General features: G+C 33.5%; 1 protein-coding gene across 1 annotated transcript in view; it reads right to left on the bottom strand.

Moving 5' to 3' along the window:
- Positions 1-786: 786 nt before the first annotated feature.
- Positions 787-22,402, bottom strand: part of LOC139700036 (HEAT repeat-containing protein 5B) — a 69,200-nt gene continuing 47,584 nt past the window's right edge. Inside the window, exons 28-36 of the mRNA XM_071598490.1 lie at positions 22,151-22,348; positions 18,965-19,211; positions 18,743-18,858; positions 13,314-13,598; positions 9,791-9,991; positions 7,030-7,190; positions 6,157-6,412; positions 3,436-3,581; positions 787-1,436 (exon numbers count right to left, since the gene is read on the bottom strand). Of these exons, the coding sequence (XP_071454591.1) occupies positions 1,242-1,436; positions 3,436-3,581; positions 6,157-6,412; positions 7,030-7,190; positions 9,791-9,991; positions 13,314-13,598; positions 18,743-18,858; positions 18,965-19,211; positions 22,151-22,348 (1,805 nt within the window). The 3' untranslated portion in view covers positions 787-1,241. The remainder of the gene's footprint in view (positions 1,437-3,435; positions 3,582-6,156; positions 6,413-7,029; positions 7,191-9,790; positions 9,992-13,313; positions 13,599-18,742; positions 18,859-18,964; positions 19,212-22,150; positions 22,349-22,402) is intronic.

The raw sequence follows: 22,402 nt of genomic DNA, 5'->3' as shown, positions 1-22,402 counted from the left end.
CCAACCTGGCTTTAAAGAACATTTATTGCTTGTAACTATGATCTAAGGGGATCCATGAGTGGTTGTATTTGTAACCCATTATAGAGAGGCCAGTCATTATTCACTTCCATTGCCCATTAATGAAAAAGTTAATGATTTAACTAGTTACAAAAATCAAGAAATGACATCAGACACAAAGCCTGTCATCTCTGAAAACTCTTAATACCAAAAGCTAGTGATTTCTATTATAAAGTTAAAATTAGTTCATCAAAATTTGAACTCATAATTACTTATATTAGACAATGGAATAGGCAAGAAAACATCATTTACTACAAGATCAAATTCAGGTATTACAAAAAAGTTTATATAAAAATCATACTCAATTTCTGAGTTCGTGTATGCATGAATGAATGCACAATATAAAAAAGCATAAACTAACCTGATCATAGGCAATTTAAGGTTACTGCATTCAATTCTGTGAACAAAGGAATTCCAGAGATGCAAGTTCAGGTCCATCACAAATTTAAGAAACTGAAAATTTCATTTTCTCTGATTTTATATCTTGCAATTTCCATTGCAAGGGATCAGGCATTAAATATAAAATTATACCTTCATATGGGATGAGTAGATCTCGACTCTGCCATTAGTATTTATAAAAAACCTGTGATCCAAATTTTATTAATTTACAAAATAAGACGATTTTGAAATAATTTATTTTATATTACTCTGATTTATATATACAATAAAAAACTCAAAATTTGATCAACTGAAATGTCCATCCAAAAATTAATCTATAAAACACAAGTCTTCAACCGATATTTGTATCTATTGAAAGAAAATATATGTATAATATACATCTGTAATACATTTAAGTTATACAGTCACATACTTCACAACAACAAGGCCTACAATTTGTAAATGAATCAGTTATATAGATGGAATCCCAGCAAATATTAAACATTTTAATATTACACAATTAAACATGCAATTTTACCCTGGATCAAATTTAATGTCATGAAATGCAAATTTTAAAATGCATCCAAAATATTGCATGCTCATTACAACAGTCTTACAACTTTTTAACTACCAATCACATCCTATAAAGAATCTGGGTAATAAATATTTGGCTTCTGACTGGTAGCAGAAAATATATCAGTGTGATATTAAATGAGTAAAATAGAAAGTATGTTGATGGTTCTAAAAAAGTTAATTGACTATATTGAATACATCTGCCAGACACTTAACACTGAGACAGGTATCATTCATGAGGTGAAATTGCTAAAGTCAGTCTTCAGCTGGATAGTGGGCCTCGTAGGAAGAGATAAAGCATTGGAATGATGCAGAGATTCTTTCCCTCTGATTCCACTGTCCCCATTCTTATTGCTCTGCTTTGACCTGATTGCAGATTCCAGCTTTTGCCTCAGATCTCCCCTAAATGACATTAAAGATTTGAATTCCTGAAAAAAAAGTTAAATTGAAAACAGTTCGGCATAATGGGTTAAGTCATAATCTCACATACTACAAAATATATGTAAGAAATACTGAGTTTTCACTACTCTTGGGGCTCAATTGTTTTTTGCCCTCAGACTTCACTACGTTTGAAAAAGATACAGCTTTCATTGAAATAGGCTGCAAACTAGTATTTAAAATAGATTAAAGAGCCTGTAATTCCATTTTCAACATCTGCCACCATATTGAAAATATTAGAATTATTTGCGTGGCATTAATAACACATCGCAGCCATCAGAGAAAGCTTTTAATGAGTTATCATTTAATCTTGGGTATTTATAGTGATATTCAGATGTGCAAATATGATAACTAACAACTTTATCTCACACTTTGAGCAATGTATTAAAGGGACAGGTCTGTTAAGAAGCCAACTCCGTCAATGTAGGTGGAAATTGAGAAAATGGAGCAACTCATTGAGACACCAATCTTGCATCTTTTAAAAGAGAAAAGCAGTGGTTGGTGATGACTATAGAACTATACACTTAAATTTCCATGTAGTATGCTGAGTACTCAAAATTCAGCAAAAAAATGGAGAACGGCAAAATTGCAGACAACTATGGGCTACAAAGATCAGCTAGGGTTTAGGAAGAGGAGAGGAACACCTGATGCCGTGGTAGTAATAAGAATATGAATAGAAAAAATGTAATATTTGGCAATGTTTTCGTTTCTTTTTTGGTTTCCAAGAAGGTATGTTAGGGAGAACATAGGACGCAGTTAATTACAACACTGCAAAATACAGTAGCTGAAGGAACAGATATTTTTGTCAAAATAAAGTGATTCATAATGCACAGGGGAAGCGAATAGCAAATCAGGATAGGTGGTGATTACATAGTTGAGAGGATGATTAACAAATTTGCAGATGACCACGGTATAGTTAGCCAGTAGGTCATTGTTAGGCAATCAATATTGAGGGACATTACAAGTTCACTAAGAGGCATATAATGGATGAAGATTTTGCAAGAACATTTTATTAGAGCTCTGCAAAATGCCTCCCAAACTTGGAGTATCCTCAAGTTGGATGAATTTTCCTTTTAGAGATTAGTGAATCTCAATACTGCTGATCAACCAAAAGGATCATCTACAGCTATATATGGCAGTTGACTCAAGTAAAACAGGACTAATCAGGGCAATAGTATATTTGCGAGAAGTTTGCCATTTGTAGAATCACCTTTATGCCTATAGTTGCCAAAGGAACATATATTTCCTTCTGAATTTGCAAAAGTCTTTTCTACTGCTTTCATGTAGCACTATTTTACAATGAATAATTTCAATACAAGCAAGTGCTTTCCTAACATAATAGAAAATATCCATTAGAAAGTTTTTTTAAGGAGTTCTTTTTTCGAATAATTGTGTTTTATTATTGGATTAAGTATTAGCTGCATGATAATTTGTAGCATATAGTGAAATTTTACAAATCAAAATCGCACTAATGAGTCGTGACTGTACTGTAGACCTGAAAAGAGCCCTGGCAAAGACATATTTATACTTAAATTAATAAAAAATAAATAAATCAGGCTTATTTTAGAAATTTTTATGGTCAATCAGCAATTTCTTAATAATTCTTATCTGCTGTACTAAAAATATAACTCATCTCGTTCAATTATGCCTAGTTCATGGTGTGTACATACTTTACATTTCTCTTGTTTTACATTTTTTTAAAAAACTTACCATGCAAAAACCTGCACACACTAACAAAACTTAGACTAGAATTAGAGGTAGATGTAATTGAACAATATGAGAAACATTTTAAAATTCTCTATGCAACTACAATGAAAGAGAAGCTATAAAAAACTTTGGCCATGAAAATAATAAAGATCTCTGTAATCCAAAATTGAAAACAGTGTAATTATTCTATTTTGAACATGTGCCAGACATTTATTTTGATTTAAAATGTGACAATTATTACATTCCTTTTGAATGAAAAATGTATACATAAAAAAACCTTACCTGTGGGTACTGGGGACCAATGCGCATTAAGTGCTTGAGACATTGCTCATGAAGCAAGCATCGGGAATGACTTGCTTCTTTAAGTGCTACTCCTTCAAGAAGACAACTGATTAATGATGGAATAAGGAGCCCAAATAACTGCCTCTCTAGAAATGGAAATATATGAAAATTAGATTCAAAACCAATGAGTGCACAAAAACATTATTCAGAAATTATCCACATTCTTTTCAATAACATAGCTATTATTAAAACTTGTCTCTTCTAGAATTCCAAAGGATCTTTTGCTTAAAAAATTCAAATTATGTAATAAACATCTCATGATTGTTCAAACAAATAATTTGGAGCCATAGCTACTGCATAATAAAATTAAAAACATATAATGCCTCATATTTTACCAAAAAGTAATTTATTCCACAGGCTAAATAATATACTAGATTTGTCCAACTATTTAAGGATAAAAAAGGATAATAATCACTTTTCAAGGTTTTTATAGAGAAAATTTTAAAATTCCTCACAAAAACGTCTGTACCGAATACACCAAAATGTATTATTAAATTATATAAGTAAAACACAACTTAGGGAAACATTTCCATGAAAATCCAGGATACCACACCTAAAACAACACCAATTCGTCTGATTCCATCATGCCATTGACAATTAAGTGGTTCTCAGCCATCCATTGCCAACTTGCATATAAACATTTAATATCAAGTCTTTTACTTGAATAATAGATGGCAGCACCATCATGCAAAAATGCCACGGGGGGGGGGGGGGGGGGTCTGGCAGCCATTTAAAAAGCTTTCAAATTGTTTATTATCATACTTTGCTAGAATGTTGCAGTGCCTGCCGCATTTTCAGAGGTGGGCATACCATCCCTTCATATTTACTCAAAGAAATGTATTTCAAATAATTTTAAGCATAAAAATTATTAGATTAACTAATTATTTTCAATTGATATTCTTATAAGGTCTCACTTAATGTGTCTGTGTGTGGATATTAAACCATAAAACCATAAACACAGTAATCAACCCGAAGGTCGGTTTAGTAGGTGATGGTAGAGATCACCCAGTACTAAGCCCTATACGGCGTGTGAATATTCACACATCAGGGTAGGGGGACCAGTTCCTTTCCCTGTGCCGGTTATGGTTTCCCAGGAAGACCTGGTACCCGAAAAATCACTTTAGCTTGGGTGGAGCTGCAGGTGCCCAGAGTGCCTAGCCCGGGAATCGAACCCGGGACCCTCTGGTCAGCAGTCCAACGCTCTACCCACTGGACTACCGCGACCCACGTGTGGATATTAGCATACATTAATTTTAAATTAAATTTAATTAATTAAAAATATATAAGCTACTGGTGCACGGGGTTGGTTAACAAAAACAAAGAGCCTATTCAAAATTTTAAACCTGAAATTTTTCAACCTTTTATCATTAAAATGTCCCCTAATCAAGGTTTAAACATGCTCTTCAACAGCCAGCCTATATCTAATGAATTTTATTCATAAAGGGAGATTTTTTAAGTAAAATTGTTGGCATTTGAGTTCTGATTTCATGGTATTGCCCATTGGCGAACACAATTGGACTGTACGTATCCCTAATGTCTAATAAATTATATTATATTACTATTACCTAATATGAGGGCAGTAATCCCAAGCAATATTTTTTCAGGTAAATTAACCAATATGCATGCATTATTGGATGATGGATATGCATGATTTTATGTTATCTAATTCTGTAATGCAATGCCATGGTTCGAAAACCTTTTAAATATTATAATATAGCACAAACAACTTAGCAAGCTGCAATGCTTTCATTTTCATAAAAACAATATTTTTAATTGAAAAGAGGTTCACTAAAATGTATTTTGTTCATATTCGCAACTAAAACACTGAGATTTTCCTTGGTATTTGGCAATCTATCAACATTATCCACTTAGGCTAAAATAGTGAAGTAAAAAAGTCATTAGTGAAGTCATTAAGTCATTAGTGAAGAGATTATGTCCATTAAATATTTTAACAAGGGATGGTTCTTTTTGGATTATGCTAATACATATAGAAATACATTATGAAGTTCTTTGTGATGATTTTATGCTTGGGTCTAGAAATTGTTTGTGGGAATACCTAACAAAACTTCTACAAAAAATAAGATTAAAATGGTTTAACTCATTCTATTGATGCTTCTTTAACTGAAAATTAAGATTCAGTAAATATTTTCAAGACAGGTATGAAATTGACTAGTGTGTTAGTGACTTGAGATAACTTCTTAAGAGTTTTTATAGATTTAAGAATTAAAGGTATCATATAAGTTTGGTAAATTCAAATGTACAATTTTATAAATGCAGCTTCTGTTCTTAAGAGAATCATCACATCAGTCTTCTGAAAAACTACAGTACCTATGAGCATTTCTACTAATCAGTGCCATTCATGGTCAACTTGAAAGGAGCCTTTTCCATTTTCTATTACCATTGTATCAACAGACTGATTTTTTACGAAAAATTATGATCCCCTCTTTTATGGCTATTATTATTATTTTATGCACCCCACCACTAAGTTTCAAGAATGCCTGCTTTTCTTGCATTTAAAAGTTTATTATTGTGAAATGACCAGCAGCTTACCAAAAGTTCTGAACAGAGAACTGATTGGAGCACAAGGTTAACTACAGCTATAAATTCAATTATTACAGAAACTTGATGCAATCAGAAGAAAAAATACAGCAATGAACTCACTGTGGGGATGAACAGCAACGCCAACAGCTGCTTCCAAAGCAGCAATTCCTTCCAAAAATGTTGCTATAGCTTTCTCTTCACTCACTTCAGACATATCATGTGGGGGCCAGCCTACATCCTCTGTTCTTGGTGAGCCAACACCCTGGCAAACAATTTCCAGCAATGTTGGGGTCAAACCACGCATATATGGAGTTGAAACCGTCACATCTTTATGAGAAAATAATTTGTTCAAAACTCTCATGCATTCTAAACGGACCTGAAAGAATAAGATAGTTTTAATTATCTTCGTTTTAAGAGAATGTAAATTCATCTTAAAAATAAACCTCAAGGTATCAAAAAAGTGCCATCAAAATGCACATCAACTATATATGCACTGCATCAATCTTGATGTTTTTTTAAATAAGTTCCAACATAATTAAGATATTGCTGAGATCAGTGATATGGCATCAGAAGAGTTATCTATCTACTAAAGAGCTACTCTTACCAATGATCAAAATAAAACGACATTTTCCTAATGCATTTACAGCTTGCTTTTATGTCAAAAAGGAACTTATAGTCATTGGATCATTATATTTTCACCTTATCTAATAGCACAACCTAAGGAATTGAATTGAAATTTTAAGTGGTTTTAGCGCAGTTTATAGCATTGTATTCCATATGAATTCTTCTAATAAATTAATGGAAGGGAGGACTTATATGAACCATATCACAAATTACAATGAGGAAGATTTTAAAAATCATTCACTGGGTAAGGTTAGTTATATAATTTCTTCACAATTTTTTTCCTACAATATTCCAGGCTCATGGCACACTATGAAAATTTATGAAATACCAAGTGACATAGCATAGGAAAAAGAAAACACTGAAACTTACTCCAGAGTCACCTCCCTTCAAACCACTTTTGAGCAGGTCAGTTGCACGACTGCACAAGATGGAAGCACGAGCTACTTGGGGTGGAGATTTCAAAGCAATTGTTGAGAATGCTGTCAGAAGTATGGAAATGTAGTCACCCTCTTTATTCTTTCCAGGAAACCCTGTGGGATATGAATGAACGAAATGTATTCCGCAACAAGCAATTCTTTACTCCATTCTTAGATGCTTACCACTGTCATCAGGATTAATAATCCATTACAATTAAGTGATTTAAGTAATTCTGACGTAGAATCTGTAGTGTGAAGTGAAATGAAGTCATTATTACTTGAAAGTAATATGATGGCTTATTTTTAGATTTTAGAATATTACTTGATTTGGCAAAATGCCAACACATTATTAAATTGGTTGTTTCTCTCAGCATGATATCTAACAGGTAAATATTTTAACCCATGAATAAATTTTATAATTAGTAGATAAATACATGCATTCCTTGTTTCTAATTGGCATATAGTACCAATAAATTAACGACATAACATCACAGCATTTTAACCAAGGAGCAAAAAACCTAAATGTATTTTGTATATGATTTTTAAAAGTTGCGGCATTTCAATTTCACATGATTAATAGGGCTTAGCATTAGCTTAGCTTTACTATTAAAATTAAAATTCAAGTCAATCTTGGATTACTGTGATTACTGTATTTTCCCATCGATAACGCACATCTTATGTATAACATGCACCCAGAACTTTGCAGTTATCATGAATTTGTATATATACCATGCACCCAGGGCTAGATAGCTATCTTGAATGTGCATAGATGCCGTGCATCTGTATTTACACACACATATATATATACATAAATGCACGTAAAAATTATATATAGTGTGTGTAAATATACGTCTATATCGGATGTGTGTGTAAAAATATGTCTAAGTTTGGATTTTTTCAATTTTCATCTTCTTTCAGTTGTATAAGACAGCTTTGTTACAATGGAACTTTGCAAGATAAATACATATTATCACCCAGTATTAAGCATGAGGGGGAAGGAGCGTCTGCCTTAATCATGATGTTCAGAATACAAGATTAGTATGGGTATTTGCATATATACAACAAAAACTACCACAAAAATTCAAAAGCTTTTAAATAAGTTTACTGCCAATCATTACAATTAAGAGGTCTCTAAGATTAATCATACATAATGATATGGATTTTTTCCTTTAGTTCCACTATGTATATTTTTGAATGTACATAGTTTCCTATCTTTCAGCTATGAATAAACATATCCAAAGCTGTCAATCACACCCTAGCATGGAATTCCATCAAGGTAAAAAAATGTAGCAAAATCAACAGATGTTATTTAACAACTCAAAATGGTAGGCATTGAAAATAACCTGTTAAATGTCATATTTGGAAATAATAATTATATATTTTATTGATGGCTCAGTCAGCATTCTGAGGAAACATGTAGATCCCAGAATACAAATATGCATTCCATTGAACACATCTTACAGAAATTGAGTCTGATCAAATAATTATCAAGGCCAAATTTTATCAATGATTATTAATCCCATTATCAATGCCTAGTATGATGCTGCATACATGAGTCCATATATTCTGCTCCAGTCAACATATTCCATTTGGACTTATGTATGTGAGAAATGGGAGAGAAGTTGAAACGTCATAGGATTAGCATCTTTCTCACTGAAATGTTTACACTTCGGATGAATCAGTAAGTAAAATATTTAGCACCTTGTAATACATGCCTGGTTTCCCTATCATTACGCAAAATGTAATAACTTTTCGGGAGCTTACATTTAATTTATTATTTACCTTATATTAAATCAAAGAATACAAAAAGATATTTGTCTCATGACATATTTTAGGCATTTAAAAAGGGTTTAAATTAATTCTGTGATGGTGATTACCAAGTTACCTGTGCAACATTTTCCTTTTTATTATGTTCCCTTATTAGCAGTAAATGAGGGAAGACTAACTTCATATATTCCACTAAAATGTTTGGGACACAAGCATGGTGATGAAAAATAAAAATTCTAAAGGAATCTGCCAAGTTAGTCTTTCCTCATGAATGCCCAGTATGAAAGACTTTCATTTAGTAATACCTGAGACAGTGACTTATTTTACCTTGTGCTATTATCCTGTGGTCCCCTCCAATTTTTTCAATCAACCTTTTATAATATCTAACTCCAAGAGTTGGAGCTAAGATTAATCAATGAAGAAAGAAAATTATAATAAAAAATCCAAACGTCTGAGTGGTTTAATGGATCATTACCTATTTTTATCTACTCATGGTGGGTTTTAACCTACATGTAAATATCCAAATACTAATTATTATGGAAGATGCACTCACATTGTTTGGTAAATAAACAATGGAAGTGGCCCATGTACCATCCACAATTGCATCTCAATCCTTAAAAATAGGCTATCATTGGCCAGGACAGCCTTGGCCATCACTTGGTTGAAATTAAAAATATTAGGCAAAATAACTCTGTATCTATTTCCATAAAAATCTTTGTTTAACAACCTGGTTTCAACAAAACATTAATCATTATCAGGTGCCATCATCATTTGATGATGAAAACGTTTTGTGGAAAACATTTCTAATTAAAAATGTTACATCTGGCCTGCTGATTGCACAGGTTTAATATCTGAGATACTGGATCCAGATTATTGGGCTTCCTTGAAATTTCTCTGAAATTATTACCATGCGAGGGTACCAGAACGATTAAAGAATTTTAATTTACCTGCTGAGGAAATTAGATCAAGTACTTTGGCTAATGCACTCTGCAGCAGTCGGCTCCATTCTTTGGCTGATTGAGAATCTAGTCCATGAGGATCACAGCATAAAGAATCCAAGCACTCCAAGCAAGCATGAGAAGTTTCTCCACCTTCCCCAAGGACTCCTGTTGCCAAATAAAGTATTGTGGGAAGCACTGCAACAGCACCTAATTAAAAAGAGAATGAAGAGATGTTAGGAATGTTTTACTATTACAGGGAAAGTGGATGAAAGATGCAGAAATAATATAAAAAATAGAACAGAAAAATTCTCACCTCATTTAATTAATTTGCTTGATTTAACTAATTTAATTAAAGTAATTAACTAATATGATTTAACTAATTTCATTAATTGATTTTGTAGCAATAAAAACCTCATTCTAATGATTTTATCAGTGGTACTTGGCATCTTCCTTTCCAGGTCATGAGGAGCTTATGGATTAGAAGGAAAAGATCAAAGCTATTCGCCACACTAGAGAGCAAACATTCCCACCTGGGATCCACATAAAGTTCGGATGGAAATCAAATAAAGATGACTATACCGTTACATTAATTTTTCACTTTACAGTCATGAACCTAAATTCATATTTGTTTCCTTTCATCATGACAGTTTTGCCCAGTGATTTTGATAAGCCTTGAGATAGCCATGTCAATAAGTTAGTGCAAGTGGGTCACATTAGGGTTGTCCTGTTTGGTGCAAGTGATGAGTTCCAAAGAGTCTTTGCGCTATCCAAAGTTGCATAAAATAAAGGAATTTTTAACATTCAGGAGATATAGATGCTGTCCGAGCACCACAGAAATTCATCAGTTTAAGTAATAGAAACTGAATGTATTCCCACTGTAAAGCTTTTGAAATGCAATTTTGTACTTACTATTATAATTACCTTCAAAGGAGATATATGTATAAATAACCTCTTTCTGCAATAAATTCAGTTGACTCTTATTTGCATGTTTTTGAAGGGAATTGGATGAGCATCTGTAACTGTGAATCTGAATGTACTAACCAGTAAAATGTGCAGAGTAGAATAGGTCAACCCTGATTTGCCTGATCAGGGTTGCCCTAATCTACTTAGAAGATGTGATTTGGTGCAGTGCACATAACTCAAGGGTAGGTACTTTGTGTTGTAGCCACAAAATTACTGTTCATTCCATAGATTGATGGTGATAGCATAGGGTAAAGTCATTCATTTCATCAATATTATAAAATATAATTGCATAATATATATTTTCTGTACCTACTTCCTCAATGCTTACCAATTTGAAACTGAATGAATCAATGCTTTAATAACTTTTCAACACTTTCCCTGCATACATTAATTCTTTTTTTTACTAAGTAAAATACTAAAATTTACTGAGTTTATATAGCAGTTTAATTTATACTTACAATAATTTTTACAGAATAAATCTTAAACAAGTTCATAACATGTATGACACATTCTCAAATTATTTTTTTTGAAGTCCCATGAATATTTTAATAATATGCTTAAAATAAAATTATTTGACAAAATACAATTACTATTAATGAAAATATTTCTTTTTTATTGTGATGGTAAACAAAATTATAAAGAAACTACTTCAGCTTTGGCAGGTGTTCGAAAAAATTACTAAATACAATTTGCTTCGCAGAAAACATTTGACTATTGCAGGAATTTCTATGAAGCAACTAAAGTCTACACAAATATCCCTGCATTCCTAACCAAAACATAAAATAATACCAAATGTAAACATTAAAACATTATGATGGCCAGAAAAGCTGCTACTCTAATAAAGCTGTCTATAAATTGCATATGATAATTTTCATCCATTTTCCAGAAAAATGTACACTTTTATTCAGTCATAATGTCTTTTGACAGCATTTTTGAATAATATAATGCAGGACATTGTGTCAATGATTATTCTTCTTAAGTGCATGTTACGAATAGTTTTCATATAGTTTGTCTCTGGATTGCCTACTTCAGCAAAGAAAAATGTTAAAGTGGTCTCTCATCAAACATACAAAATATGTACCCAAAATATGCTAACCATAATTAATTACATGAGACCAGGACCTGAAAGGATGGAAGTGCTAACAAGAAAAATGGGCTATCAAGGATTCTCATATGAAAGCCCACTTTAGCTTCTTTCATAAATCTTGGCTACAAATGACTATTGGCATAAGAGGCATATCATTCAACCAATGTGAGCCAATCCAGGAAACAAATTTCCCCATTTTTCTATTAATGCAATAAATGAACACGGAGTTTTTTTCACAAAGTAGCCATTGCAGATGTATTGAGCATCTTATTTGTTTCTTTGCTCAAAATGGTGATATAAACTGTTGGGAACTTTGCCTGAAACTTGGGAACTAAAAGTCATACACAATATCACTTTGATGCCATCTGTTTTCAGAGCACTCTACATGACACTTTCATTTGATCATACAGATATATCCTTTTCCTCACGAATTTAGAAGGATTTGCTGCAAATGCCAACCTTTATTTTCAATCAGTTTTTGTCAACATACCAAACACTACAGTCACTGGAAATTGAAACTTCATATTTTTGGCGATGATGTAAGTTGCCATTCAGTAACTGCTGATAAGACATATCTCAATCTGGTGCAAATGCAAACAAGATGAAAGCAAATATCAGCAGGAGCAAGTACCTCCATTATTTTCCTTGAATTCCATGTTAAGGGTGTGCAAAGTGTGTTACTCTGTGGTGTAGATCATTGGGGGGGGATTAACTAAAAGACTAATTTGTGTTAGAGAAAAATTGTTTTAAATGAGACATGACAATAATAAGAACAATAAAATATATTCTGATGTCTCCCTATATTTTAGTCAGTAAATTATGTCAGCAACATTTTATTTTCAAGTTTATTTATTATAATAATCTTACTCCATTATCATTATTCAAAAAATACTTAATAATCAATAGAAATTTTTACAATAGGACTAGATAAGCAAAATCATAAATTATCACTATCAATGCATTATCTCATCCATTCAGACTCAAAATCGCGTTTCCACTACTTCCCCACCTATACCCTTGATTTCCACATTCTTAATTTTCTACCAAGGTGGTCTAAGACCAATCGTACCAATATTTCACTCGGAAATTTAGGTGAGTATTTTGAATAAAATTCAGAAATGATAAACTTTAGTAGCACACTTTGGTATTACATACATAATCTGCAAAGATTGCAATATCTAACCAGGTACCTAATCCTAAGATAATTAAAGCATCCATTTCTAAGGGGGAATTTTAATTTGAAACCATCCATTTCATTGCGAGTATGTTATCAACCTGGCCATTATGGTTAGGAATGAAAATCTTTTAGTTTCCACGGAAGAAAATAATTTACTTTCTCTTGATTTTCAGAGCACATAGTCATTTAACCAACCTTGTTTATTTCCAGATTTTTTCAATCAGGTAAGAATTCCCAGACATTTTTTTATATCTCACAGCTTTTCAAGCTAACTTAACACCAAGTTACCCTAAGCAACTAACCTTGGTGTGAGCATAGGCGTGGAATTTGCCGCATGGCATCCAATGCATTTGACACAGGATGCACATCCTGAGTCCCACTTCCTGATGAGTTTGGGTGAGGCGTGGTAGCAGGAGGAACATCAGGAGAATTTGGAGCCAGCTGTGGGTAGTAGCGAAGCAGTAGACAGAGGCAAACTTCAAGGAGGGCAAATGCAAGAGACTGTCCTGGTGTAATTTCAACCTCACCGTCCATATCCGGAGGTAAGCCAACTATTTCTTCCCTATTTTGATTGGCTGGAGATATTTCTTAAAAGAAATGAACACAAAACCACACCATTGAGTACATAAATAAGCTTACACAGTATAATTTAATAATTCTCTACCCATAGTGTTACGGGAAGAATTTAAACTTACTCGATTGTAGTTTTTGAAATTTCAATAACTATGATTATTGAAATTTTGAGACATCAAAAATCAATTTAATCTTAGTATAAGAACTCGACTAGCAATAGCTACCCAAACTTGAAGGCAGGGAGATGAAAAAATTTTGATTTTAGAAATTTTTACAAGAGAATTTACAAGTCTCTCACAACATCTCTTTTCTATTTATAGGTATGTGTTAAGCATGATTGTTTCTACTGAATTATTTCATTATTATTATTATTATTACTTTTTATTTGCCCAGAGATCACAATACAAAAATACCAGGTGGGTGAAGTATGTACATGATATAAGGCACGTCAATGAGGAGCAAAGACACAGGCTCAGTTAAGATACATAAAAGAATAGATGCTCATAGTTACATAAGTGTTTGGTGCAAACCCATGAACATCGGCTGTAACATGCACATACAATATCAAATTCAGAAAAATCATTGATCACAAACATGAATCAGACCATTACCATTGCTAGAAACTAAAAGTATGAACTTACTGGTCGGGAATATTGTTGAGATATTCATCAACCGAGTAAAACATATTGCGTTGTAGATATCTTTTTAGTTTATGCCTGAATACGGCAGTTCCCTGTGTATCCTTGATACTTTTGGGTAGTTTGTTAAATAATCTGATGCCCATTTCATTGGGTCCTAATTTCAATGCTTTAGTTCTTATATTCCCATAATGGAAGTCATTCCTGCCTCTGGTGTAATGATGATGATAGGCAGAGTTAAGAGAATAGTTGCCGATGTTATTTTTTATATATAGAATTAAAAACATAATGTAGATGCATGGGAGAGGTAGCAAATTTAATTCATGGAAAATAGGCCTTGATGGAGCATTGTAAGGTTTCCTGGCGATGATTCTAATAGCTTTCTTTTGCATTTTAAAGATGGTTTGAGAAATAGCAGCTGATCCCCATAATATTATACTGTAGGTTATATTTGAGTAAATTTCCCCATAGTACAAATTGAGTAGTACAGTTTTACTTGTAGTTTCATACAGGTGTCTTAATAAGTAGCAAGTTGAACTGAGCTTGTGTTGGAGGGCTTTTACATGAGTATCCCAAGAAATATTTGCACATAGAGAAATACCTAGAAATTTGCATTCTGTCACACGCTCAATTGATAGGTCATTGATTTTTACCAGCAGATCATCTGATATGTTCTTATTGTGTGTAAAGTTTACTATTTTACTTTTATTTACATTTAAGTCTAGAAGGTTGTCTGTACACCACTTGTTTATAGCAAGTGTGACAGACTTAGCTTTTTCCACAAGGCTGGGATATGTTTGTGTTGATATTATTATATTAGTGTCGTCAGCGTACAACACTGGTATTATTCCATCATTATTTGGTAAGCAGTTAGGTAGGTCATTGATGTAAATCAGAAAGAGGAGTGGCCCAAGGGTTGAGCCTTGTGGAACACCTTTGTTAACTTGGTATGCTTCGGATGAATATTTTGACCCATCAACTGATAACACTACTTTTTGAGTGCGATTATGAATAAAGGACTTCAACCAGTTTAAAGGACTTCCTCTAATTCCTATTCTATTGAGTTTAATTAGTAGTCTATTGTGGTTTACATTATCAAAAGCCTTTGACAAGTCAAAAAACATTCCAAGAGTTTTGCGTTTAGCATCTAATGAATTAAGTATGCTGTCGATTGCCTGACATATGGCAGTTGTGGTAGACCTTTCCGATCTAAATCCATGCTGAGAATTAGAAAGTAGGAAGTTTTTTTCGAGATAAGATGCTATTTGCATATACATGGCTTTTTCGAATATTTTAGCAAATGTATTTTGGACGGCTATTGGTCTGTAGTTATTCAAATCATTTACACAGCCATGGTTTTTATAAATGGGCACTACTTTTGATTCTTTTAATTGGGATGGGAAAATCCCTTGTATCAAAGATTCATTAATTAAAAATAAAAGGGGTGCTTTTATGGCTTCAAAACAATGATGAACAACTTTACCAGGAATTTCATCTGGGCCAGTACTGGATTTGTTTCTGAGTGAGGAGACAATAGTTTTTAGATTGGTTTCAGAACAGGGCTTGGCAAACATTGACGATGGTGCATTTGCTAAAAGCACATTGGCTGGAGAAGTAGTTAGGCAAGGAGCTGATACGTAGTATTTGTTAAATTTATTAGCTAGAGATGAATAGCTAATGGCAGTGTTATTTTCAGGGTTACAAAGTTTTGGGAGAGTGAGTTGTGGATTTTTCTTACCTCTACAGTCATTAATTATTTCCCATGCAGTTTTGGACTTGTTATTGGAATTAAGTAACTTATTATCATTATAGGTTCTTTTCGTGGTAGAAATCAGTTTACTAGTATTATTAATTGAATATTAAATGGTTCATGATTATGGAATAGTTTACAAACTGAATCAGCAATTTTTCCCATTAAAATATAATCTCATTTAGCTAAGAAATGACCAATGTGGCCAAACCAGAGCTATTCATGGAGTAAACAGCTGGTATTATATGGCCTTACTGACAACCACTTTACTCTATTTTTCCCCAAACCAAAATTTTATACACATTTAGTAACAATTACAGGAATTTTGCCAGTGATGAAAATCACACAATAATCCATCTTAGTCATTCAATTTTAAGAATGGTATCATTTGCTAAAATAAGGCACAGAGTATATAATATCTGATTCCAATCAAATATATAAAGTTGTTTCTGATAGCAGATGTCAGCACAATAGTGCACATACTAAATGATAAAAAGTGAACCAATGGAAAAAACAATACTGTGTTTAAAAACGTGGAGATATCTAAAAAGAATTGAGCAGTAATTCAAATAGAGGATTACACATTTGAAAATCGATTTGGATATACTGTAACCTGAGGAAATGAGATTTTGATTATGTCAATACTTTCAGTAAAGTAGAGGAATATATTTTTACTGGTTAGAGAAGTTAGTGTAATGGTGCTGTCTGATAAAAATGTGTGTTTAAAGGTTGTGCAAAAGTGGACAAGATACGGAAATAAGCATGAATATGGTATAAGCCAAAATTGTTATATAGCTTTAATTCCATGGATACAAAAGTTATATTGAAGTGATATGGATTTGTATACTGAGTTTACCTTGTAATAAGACAAGCCTTTGAGGGACCTTAAAAATTAAAATATTACTATCATGAGCATGTGGAGTATCAATTAAATTACATGCAGTATTTATTTTGGAAAAGGCTCAATATGTACCCATGGTAGTTTTTCTCATGATAGGACATGAGTTTCATCACTTATTGCCAAACATGAGAGAAGGAGGGGTGGTCGGAATGGTGCAGTGCTAGCACACTGCCTTCCCACCCAGAGGTCCCGGATTTGAATCCTGGAGACAGCAGATCTTTTTCAGTCGTATCCAGATCCCTACTTGAGATGCTTTGTGGAGAGCATTTTTGAGTGAGTACATCATCTGTCGGATAGGACAAAAAACCACAGACCCCTTGGTGCCTTTGCTTAATAGTAGGCTAACGCCGATGCCAGGTTTCTATTCACCCTTACTCCTTTCCCATTCATCCCTAATGGTGCAAATGAGCTAAGGTGTCCGTCCGTTGGCTCCCCTAAAAAATACTACTACTAATATGCCTCAAGTGAAGGGCAGGTGTCAAGCTCTGTAAAAAGTCATTGAGGTGTTCCTCTTCTCCACATTGTACTTTTAGGAGAGAGTACAGGGACAATGTCAGTAAAAAAATGCTGATACTTACAATCCCTATATACACTTGGAAGCATTTCTATTGATGTAGCTTTACAGTTTCAAGAGGAGGGTGGCCACTATGCCATGCAAAGAGCTTTTACTGTATACCATAACTTATATTTTATGAGTAATTATGCTTGGCAACTCCTACACCTCATCAGGCCACCAATTCTACTTCAACTTTCCCTCACATAGCCCAGCTTCAATGGCGTATTGACTTTGATTTATTCATCATCGTATCACCATCTCATACCTAATCCAGTGGCTAAGTAAAAAAGTTATAGAGAGAATGAAATGGTTGCATCAGAATGATAAGTTATATCACTGCGACATTGAGCTGTATTCTCCTCTCCTTGAGGGACAATCCTTGACCACATTCAATGCAATGCCATTGTAATTTATAAATGTAACTTTTCTATACATACATTCTTTTTGGTATGCTCTGCCTAGGAGAACACTCCAAATTGACTGATATTCTATGAGTGCTTGGAATCGATCATGGCTTTGAATTCCATCGTAGATGCATTTTGATTAACCCACATTAAAAATCAAAAAGAATCCCCTGGTTATGGTGGTGGCTCTCTTTAGCTTTGAATTATAGTTAACTGAAAAAAGTCGGATTTAATACATGGTTTCAATGCATATAGCCCATTAACAATGTTGGTCCTTACCAATAAGCCTTTTGGTATTTATACAAATTTAATAAAATTTTAATTTTTCTTAACTTAATGCTTCAATTTATATGAAAAATTGTTGAGGTTCATGCAAAATCATGAAAAGTAACTTTAAATGTGTAATTATATAATTCAAGGAAAAAGCTTTATTCAAAATCAAGTATGAAAGCAAAACAAAGTATCATTTAATGAACACAGAAGGTAATTTCGAAATGTCACTAAAAAAGTGACATGAAATGAATATCCATTATGCAAGGTACAATTGGGCATTAACGTTAGCATTAATTTGGTACTAACTCTTCAAATGCCAGAGTCATATGAAACACTTCAAGCTATGATTATTTCAGTTATAATTACAATACATAATAAAAGTTATGAAATAATAAGTGGAATGGGAGCAAATATTCCTGTGAGACATGTATCTTACTACATAAATGTTAAAAATTATCAGATATCTCCACAAACAGACTAAACAATGGGAAGAGATAAATTCAAACAATTCCTGAAAAGTAGTCTTCAATTTTTTCACACAAAGTAAGAGATGGCTTTGAATTATAATGACACATAGGTAAAAATATGTTATCAGTATCTGTAAGACTAATATAAATAATGGAATATTAATTTTACCTTTCAGAACCTTACGTTTGTATGTATCTTGAGCTTCTATACCAGCTTTGAGGATGCTAGTTACAACTTCCATTGCTAAAGCATGAACTTCAGGCCACTCTCGAGTGAGGACAAGCCTGTTGATAGATATGGAGATAAGAGTATTGAAAATCAATGAAAAGTCTATGTAGAAAGCATAAAATCTTTTAACTCATGACATCTCATTTAAAGGTCAATACTTGCCTATGCAATACATTACAAAGTTCAATAGCAAGTGACTTGTCTGGAAGAGTATGTTGGCTGGACTGCAGATTGGCTGTAGGCTGAGGAATTACAGGATTTGGATTAGCATTCTGGGGATTCAAGGGCATTAGTAAGGAACGGCCAGATGGAGATGACAGCAGGGTTTGTAGAGCGTAGAGGCATGTCATCACTGACTCCTTTGGTTCAGAAGAAGAACGTGGTCCACAGAGAGACTCCATACAGATACCTAATAAAGTTAAATAATAAAATAATCAATAAGATGAGGCATTTACTTTACAATAATGACTATTTAAGTATGTGCCATGAAAGAAAATAAAGAGCTTCAATGATGAGCAGATAAATGACATACTGCTATCATTAGATAAAGCTGTTGACAATGAGATTATCATACAACTAATTTAATACAATAGCACATGTGAATATAAGAAACCTTCTTTTATTGAAAGTCATACTCAAAATTTTCAATTTAACACTTTTTTATTTACATTTATTTCATCTGATTGTGAATTGGGTGTATATTACTTATTTAAATAAAATCCTGTAAGATAATTCCTTTATAAATCATGAAAATACATTTAGAAATAGTTTTTAAACATCAAACCACTTCAACCTCAATTTCATGTAGATCATGACTTGACATATTTTTCCACCAGTACATTCAAAAACATAAATTTTCATGGTGAACCATAAATATGGGTAAGAAACGTAGAGGGATCCACTCTTGTGAAGACCCATTAGAGGAAAAGAAGCATTGAAGATGACCACTACTGATTTTCAGCAATTAAAAACCTGTGTTTCACAATGGAATACTACCTTGATCAAAAATTTCCCGGAATTTATTCAGAAAATTAAAAATACAAGTTTATTCATCTAAATCTATATTGTCCCCTTCAAAGTAATCCCCATCGACTGCAACACACTTATGCCAGCGCTTGATCCAATCCTCGAAACATTTTTTATATTCGGTTTTCGGTATGTCCATCAGTGCTTCCTGCAATTTTTCCATTACTTCCTCTCGGCTGCTAAAACGCGTTCCCCGTAATGGTTTTTTAACTCGATTGAACAGAAAGAAGTCACAGGGAGCCAAATCAGGTGAATTCGGTGGCTGTTGGATGGTATTTGTTGCATTTTTCGTCAAAAAATTACGAATAATGATAGCACTGTGCGACGGTGCGTTATCATGGTGCAAAATCCACGAGTTTTCTGCCCACATTTCTGGTCTCTTTCGGCGAATTGCTTCACGCAAACGTCTCATAACGCCCAAATAATACTCTTTGTTTACTGTCTGGCCTTCTGGCAAAAATTCATGATGCACTACACCGTTGTAATCCATGAAAACCGTCAGCATTGCCTTCTTTTTTGACTGAAAACGACGTGGTTTTTTTGGTCTCGGCTCATTTGGTGAACGCCATTCACTTGCCTGATGTCTGGATTGCGTGTCGTACTCATAAACCCACGTCTCGTCTCCAGTAATGATCCTTTTGATGAATGTGGGATCGGATTCAGCCTCGCAAATCATGTCTTTTGCGACGTCAACACGGTCTCTTTTTTGCATGAAATTGAGGTCTTTTGGCACCAACTTTGCTGCTACACGACGGAAACCCAAATCATTAACCACAATGTCTTGGGCGGATCCATAGGCAATGTTCAAGTCCTCCGCTATTTCTCTGATGGTTAATTTGCGGTTATTGACCAACATTTCTTTTACTTTATCAATTTTTTCACCGACTTTCGATGTCGATGGTCTGCCACTGCGTTCATCATCTTCGATTGACTCACGACCACTTCTGAACCGCTCGTGCCACTGGTAAACGACCGTTTTTTTTAGAGAATCGTTGCCGAAACACTTTTCCAACATTTCCAACGTCCGTGCGCCACTAAATCCGTTTTTTACGCAAAATTTAATACAAGTTCGTTGTTGCAAATTTAAATCCATTTCTGCAATTGTAAAAAATCGCCAACACACACAGAGATAGATGTACTCTTGGCTACGTAACTTTTGCAAATGTCAAGTTATGACACTAAGATTTAAAGGGAATATCAACAACAGATGTACCAATTTAACAAAAAAACAGAACTCAAATCGGAACGATGGGAGCGCCACACGGTGGTTATTCCGGGAACTTTTTGATCAAGGTAGTATTAAAGCTAAATCAAACTAAAATAGGTAGGGATTGTATTTCATAATAGTTAATCTTAAATTAGTAAAGGCAGCTAATAAATATCAGAGAAAGTCTTAATAAAGGAATTAGGTTAAGATCAAAGGATGTTTATTAGATTTGAATGACAATTTATGAAAAGAAAGTAGTTAAGATGAGATTATGGGAGAAATAAGAATGAAAGCCTCCATGGTAACAAAGAAAACAGGTGAGAAGTTGTTAAATACATATGACACTGGAGTTTATTATAGACATTAAGAGAAAACTATGAAGCCCCACACAATAAGGGCATAATAAACCACCCAGACAAAACAATGAAATAAACCCCAGCACTAAGAGATTGAAACTCTTCTTCTTCCTTCATTTGACTACTTATCACAGCAAATCCTAAGTTCAACGCTCAATCTATCACTCAGTGTAAGTTATGGACAATGGTAATGTAAACGAAAACTTTTAGAAAATTAATTAAATTGTTTCAGGCTCAACTTTGTAGAAGTTCATGTTCATTTAATAAAGAACACAATGTATATTTTCACTGTTCTTTATTTTAGTAATACTAGTTTCAATGCTTAGGTATCACCATCAGGTACTGAGTACCTGATGATGACGCCTAAACATTGAAACTAGTAGTACAAAAATAAAGAACAGTAGAAACATACATTGTGTTCTTCATTTAATGAAAAACTTTTAGAAAATTTTGCATATTCCATTTTCAATTGGCCACAATATTCTGGTCAGTATTTCATTGATTCATTTTGAATCAGAGTTGTTAACCATTTCAAAAGTATAAGGGAGGTAGCCTTCCACATAAAATTTCAAGTACAAACAACAAGACAATTGTTTACAGAATTCACCCAATTCCCTCAGTTTTCTAAGAGAGTGAAATTCTCTGTGTTTCCATGGTTTGCCCAATTTCCCATGCTTGAAGACACCTTGAATAGGTTCTTAGATAGTTATGACCAACTGTTCAGGATGACCTGTGAAATTAATTCAAATTTGAACTCACCAAACAACAAGTGAAAATGTTCAGGATCTAGTTTTTTAACTATTCCTGAAGTGTTTTTTCCTTCTTTAGTGGCTTCCAGTCCAAGTGCAGCAGCATGGAGGATTGGAGGCCAGCATGAAGAATAATGGGTCCTGGAAGCTTCTGCAGTATCACTTGTGTAAAAGGATCCACCATCATGAGGAAGCTGACTGCCAAACTCTGACAATATCACATTAAAAAGTGAAATTGAATTAGCAATTTAAAGAAATCCTG

The sequence above is a fragment of the Hetaerina americana genome, unplaced genomic scaffold (genome assembly GCF_022747635.1).
Source record: "Hetaerina americana unplaced genomic scaffold, ioHetAmer1.1.p SCAF_10, whole genome shotgun sequence".
NCBI lineage: Eukaryota > Metazoa > Arthropoda > Insecta > Odonata > Calopterygidae > Hetaerina > Hetaerina americana.
Note: the sequence above shows the minus strand (reverse complement) of the source record. Positions and strands in the feature narration are given on the sequence as shown.